At 43.9% G+C, this 5,871-nt stretch overlaps 1 protein-coding gene across 1 annotated transcript in view; it reads left to right on the forward strand.

The window, feature by feature from the left end:
• Window positions 1-5,871, forward strand: part of LOC109935475 (protein BCAP-like) — a 193,305-nt gene that overhangs the window by 7,703 nt on the left and 179,731 nt on the right. The window contains exons 3-6 of the mRNA XM_020534118.2: window positions 637-768; window positions 4,087-4,161; window positions 4,304-4,375; window positions 4,468-4,584. Coding sequence (XP_020389707.1) covers window positions 637-768; window positions 4,087-4,161; window positions 4,304-4,375; window positions 4,468-4,584 — 396 coding nt within the window. The remainder of the gene's footprint in view (window positions 1-636; window positions 769-4,086; window positions 4,162-4,303; window positions 4,376-4,467; window positions 4,585-5,871) is intronic.

Here is a 5,871-nt window from a genome sequence, read left to right on the forward strand (position 1 = left end):
TTCCTCAGAACTCGTTCTACATGAAGATAAAAATTTGAGTTCTGAGGAAGGGTCACCGGACCCGAAACGTTAAGTCTGATCTTTTTTTCACAGATTTCCTGTAGCTAATTCACCTAACCTACACATCCCTGAATACTACGGGCAATTTAGCATGGCCAATCCACCCCAACCTGCACGTCTTTGGACTGTGGGAGGAAACCCACGCAGGGACGGGAGAACATGCAAACCCCATGCAGACTGTCACCTGAGGGTCGCTGGTGCTGTGAGGTGGCAGTGCTAACAACTGAGCCACCAGGCTGCCCAAGTTAGACAGATATTTGATTTACATGGGATTTGAGGGTTATAGGGACAGGCAGTAAAGTTCTTTTAAGTCTACGATCGAATCAGTATCATCTTATTAAATGGTGGAGCTGACCCGACAGGTCAAATTGCCTTACCTTTTCCTTATTATGACCTTAAGTTGGGTCAGAATGTGAGGGAAGAAGTAGAATATGTTGCTAGGGTTGGAAGAAGGGAGGTAAGAGGAGGAATGTAAACACCAGCAAGGATCTGTCAGACTGAATGCCTGTGTCTTTCTGTAAGTTCTACAGGAAAATAAAAATTAATTTAGCCCAGTGTTTCTTACCATCTTTGTAGGTGAATCAACTTCCAGCCTCGGGGTTTAGTGGATTTACTGAAGAAAAGAACATGTTTCTAGAGAAACTGGAAAATTTCAAGATTGCAAGCCAAAAGTTACAATACCTCTTGACGGAGCAATGGAATTCTGAGGTAGGAGAAACATTGTTGACACCCCCCAAAAAAAATCAGTAGAATGACTTAGGATAAAGTTACATCCTTGAAGTAGCAGAATAACAGGGGGTGAGATCGATTGTGAGTATGAAAAATAACACTGTGTTGAGCGCTTTTCAGACACAAGTGAAGTCCCACGATTGTTACATTCTGGGTAAGTCGCTAATTGCAGATTGAGAGTTTGACGATGAAGATACAATGGAAAGGTAACAAAAATCAACACACATCATGACAAAAACAGGGCAGGCTCTTCATCAGAAGTAGAGAAAATTCAAAGAGTGAATCAGGATTTAGTACTAGGCAAAATTGGTAAAACCCAAAGCCCATTTACCCAAGGTCTTATCAGTGGATGCATGCCCATTGTGTGGACGAACTGTTGGACCCTTGCAGGGCTAGGCTAGCTGTCCAGCTCCTCCCTGGGACCATTTCCCCGGCCTGGTGTCATTGCGGCGAGGACGAAGCCGAGAATGTCCGGTTCGGAGTCCGACAGGGGGATGTCATCCCCTACTCCTTCCTCCAAACCTCGCTGCTCCCAGCTGCCCAGAGTTGTGGTGTGGAGGAACCCTCTTGGTTCCTGACAGTGGGGGGCTGGGTTTCGCAGGGCCCCTCCTGACATCTGCCATTTTTGGGTGGGGGTGGGATGGTGAATGCTCCTGTCCTTCTCCCTGGTAGCCTTGATCCCTCCTTTTCCATTGGTGACCCTCCCTCGGTAAGTCCCCTTTCTCCGAGGAGCTGCTACTATGTCCACCGTGCAGCTGCCCCTTTCCGTTCTGTTACTGTGGGCCTTTGGGGGCCTGGCGAAGTTATGTTTTTCTCTTTCCCCTTGACTGTTTTCCACTCGCCCGACTCCTTTGTCACCTCCTCCTCCATTAACTCTGATTCCCATGTGGAGGTTGAGCCTGTTGTGCAGCCATGTTGGCTTCCTGCCTCCCCCTCTGCATCCCATTCCCTCCTTCTGCACGGCCCTCATTTTGTTTTTCCTGCTGGAGGGTGGTAACTTACTGTCCTTTGGTTGGGGGGAGGGGCGGGGGGCGTGGCTCGGCTCATGTTGTTACTGCTCACCATCCGAGTATATGTGGCCCCTCATCTTGGGCACACCTTATACAGGTGGTTCATTTCCCCACACAGATAGCAGCCCTTTGCCTGTCGGCAGACCTTGGTCAGGCACCCCTCCTCCTTACAGGGTCACCTTGCACTCCACCGCCATGTGCCCTGACCTCCTGCAGCTTTGACGGACCCTGGCCTACCCCGCATATGTCAGATAATCTCGGCTCCAACCAATCACAAAGCTGGACAGCGGTTGGAAGATGTTCCCATCAGCATATGCCCTCAGGATTAACTTGACCTTCCATTTGCTGGTCCATATCCCAAAGGAGCCCATCACATCATTGCTGCCACTGTCCACTTGCACATACCTTCCCAGGAAGGTCAGCTTATCTACTACTGCCACACAGCAGTTATACATATGGATGGTGACCATCTAACTCTTCTGTGCAGGTACAATGGCACTGCATTCAACACAGAGAAGGGACCCTCACCTCCTTTCTCCTCAAATACCTTCAGGAAATGCTCACGTTGTTTGACATTTCTGAAGGACATGTCAAAATGCCCATCACTGGGGAAAGCCTGCAGGCAATAGCTATCTACTACTTAAAACCCACAACCATTCAGTAGAATCCTTGCCCCTTCAGTGGGGAAGGTCCAATCGATCAGTATACTTTCTTCCACCTTCTTCACAGTCATCCTGACTGTGTTCCAGACCCCCTGGCCTGGGGCTCGGGTGCTTGCTGAGGCCATAGCACAAGGTTGGCTTTTCCCCACATTGGCATTAGGCCGAAGCCAACATAAAGATCCACCAATAGAGGATCAGCTCAACCGACAGTCCTCTAACGTCCAATCACGATCCAGCAATGATCTCAATGGCTCTGATGACTCACAAATTGACACTTGGTTTTAGCCAAAAGGCCGATTGCTGTAACACACCCTTCGATATAAGGAACCCTGGCCTGAGAAATATTGGAACGGAACAGAATTACCTCCTTCCAATACATTTCTGTAGATCGTGTAACCCGCTGTTTGTTTGCCATGTAAAACTTTTTCCCTTTATCTTTCTCCCTGTAGTCTTTCACCTATAGTGGTGGAATATTTTCAAGATGGATTTGTTGATAATTAAAAAAAACACATTGAATTCTCTTAAGTGTGCTAATTTAAGTCAGGCAGCCATTAAGAGCCTTGTAAGCAGTGGTTAACGGAACCTAGCAGGCATTTTCGAGTCAAACTTCGATTTCCTGAAATGGTGAGGGGCAGATTAACCGTCTGGAGCCCAGCACTTGGTGGAAGGCTGGGGGACAGTTTCACACAGCCTTATGAGGTCTGCCTGTTCAAGGATGGGTGTAACTAAAGGTTTCTCCGTGTCGGGAGAGTCTCCCAACAGTGATAGCTTTGCTGCTTTTGGTGTCGTATAATTTGTTTTCCAAAAAATGCAGCCGGTAAGTCACCTTCCTGTTGCAGTCCTCCCTCAGTTACTTACCTTGTATTGTAGCCATGTGCTTCTGTTAATCTGAAAGGTCCTCTGACTCACCCTTAATTTGCAAAAACCTACCCCTCATCCTTGGACAGGAAACCTATTTCCCTGCCAACTAGGGGTGCATTCCAGCCAAAAACTTAGTGAGTGAATGCTTCCAACCAGAGGCAGGTTTGGGAGCCAGGAACATTCCCAGCTCCTGTTTCCTGCCTCATTCCACTCCAGATGTTTCTCACACAACTTGCTACTTTTGGAATACAGTCATTATCATGTAGTCAAATGCAGTAGCCATTTTGCGGTAATAGATATTTACTGCTTTTGTTGTGCCAGTTGGGCATTCAGATGGATTCTATTTGAATAAATGCTGCCCTGTTTAATACTCAGTTTCATAACTCCGACTACCCTCAGCTAAAGTAGGCTGTCATAATTTTATTAAAAGGAAAGGTATTAATTTAGCAATATAATAAGATTTAATTTATTCCATTACCCAACCTATCGTCTGCACAATGTCTCACTACGATTCCTATCAGCTCTTACTAATAGTGCCCTATGGTATTTATAACTAATACCTAGGGTTAATTTCATGAGAGGAGGAATTGACTCAAATTCAGAAGAAGGGGGATAATTTATGACTGCAATGATTATTTGAATTGGACTTTCCAAAGTTATTGTGGATAAGATGTAAGGATAATGGAATTTTCGGCAGTTGCAGTTGCTATGTCTACTTCTTTGGGAATGTGAGGCCACATTCTGATCTAAGCTTATCGTTCTAGCCTTGTATGGATTGTACCAACAGACAAGTCAAAGTGTTGACACAGAAGCTGACAAGATGTGAAACTGAAAATATTGTAAGTATTTTACTTTCATCGTTCCTAAAAATAGATAAGTTGTTCTAAATTGCATTAAACACACAAAAATGGGTAATTTCGCAAGAATTACTGGTTTTCGCACTGTAGTAGTGTCTGACTTCAAAAAGAAATTGTTTTGCAGCATTTAAAAAGAAGACTGCAGGATGTTGAGAACAATGCTAAAGAAGCTTTGGAGCTATGTCAGATGGAAAAGGTACAAGGATATCGGAATTCTTCTTACTTAACCAGAATAAATTAATAATTGCTCATGGGGGTTAATTAATGCAAATTACACTTTATTTCCAGGTTAATTCTTGCTTTGTAAAGCAGCTGTCAAAGTCTGTTGAAGCAACCCAAGCTCGTCTACAAGGGCAGCTTAGAAACAAAGAAGTCAGAAACAACAGAATGTCAAGTCAGATCCTGGTAAGCTGTTCTTCAAAATATGGCAAATCTTGAATAAAATTGCAAGAAAATTACATGTTACAGAATACCATCCTCTCCAGAATTATTATTACAGTTGATGAGCACAGTAGATAATTTGAGACAGTTGAGGAAAATGACTGTCTATGACTTTTTCAACTTGAAAAACTCTGTAGATAACTCTATAGCCACTGATAGTCTCCATTAATAGTTATTCACCCTCCTAGCCAGATTGTTAGTCATCTGTGCAGCTGTTCTTTCTCGTTGGGCCCTATCCCCTCCTATCGTTTGTTCTTTACCCCCTCCCCCCACCCTATCTTCTGAGATAAAGTGACATTTTCCGAGCTACCATCGGTTCTGAGAAAGGGTCACCGGACCCGAAATGTTACCTCTGATTTCTCTCCACAGATGCTGCCAGACCTGCTGAGTTTATCCAGCAATTTCAGTTTTTGTTTTTGATTTACAGCATCCGCAGTTCTTTGGGGCTTTATTTATTTTCTATAGATAATAATTTAGTACATGAAATAAGATGATATGTATATATGATATGTATGTGATATCTCAATATGTGACCAATAAAAGTCTCATTCTTTCCCTGGAAATCTGATATTAAGCAAGTGGCATGACACAGCAAATGAACTTGGCACTCATCAGTCTACATAAGGAACTGATCTGTGTGCAATGGATTTGATAGCTCTTTAGGACATTTTTACCACATTTAAAGATGCTGTGTATATGCACGTTATTGATGTGAATAATTCTGCCTTTCAAGCACCACAACTTAATAACTCTTGAAAATGACAGCACCAAAATGCTGGAAATGATCAACAGGACACGCAGCATATGTGGAGAGAGAACAAGGATTAACGCTTTGGAGACAACGAGGTGCAGAGCTGGATGAACACAGCAGGCCAAGCAGCATCATAGGAGCAGAAAGGCTGACGTTTCGGGCCTAGACCCTTCATCAGAAATTTGTTCATAATTTGTTCAGTCTGGTTTTGTTGAGCCTTCTCAAAAATATTTAGGGATGGCTGATAAATTCTTGCCTTGTTGGCAATGCTTGCATCTTAGGAATGAAATTGAATGATAGTAATTAGTAATGGATTCAAGGTTTTCTGTAAAGCGGGCAGGAAAGTGAATTTGAGCCTGAGATCAGATCAGCTGATTGGATTAAATAGCAGAGCAGGCTTGAGGGACTGAATTATCCATTCCTGCTCCTATTTCTTATGCTGTTACGTTAAAAAAAAAGCACAGCTAATTCCAGCACCAGAGATAACAGTGTGGAGCTGG

The sequence above is a fragment of the Rhincodon typus genome, chromosome 10 (genome assembly GCF_021869965.1).
Source record: "Rhincodon typus isolate 14 chromosome 10, sRhiTyp1.1, whole genome shotgun sequence".
Classification (NCBI taxonomy): domain Eukaryota; kingdom Metazoa; phylum Chordata; class Chondrichthyes; order Orectolobiformes; family Rhincodontidae; genus Rhincodon; species Rhincodon typus.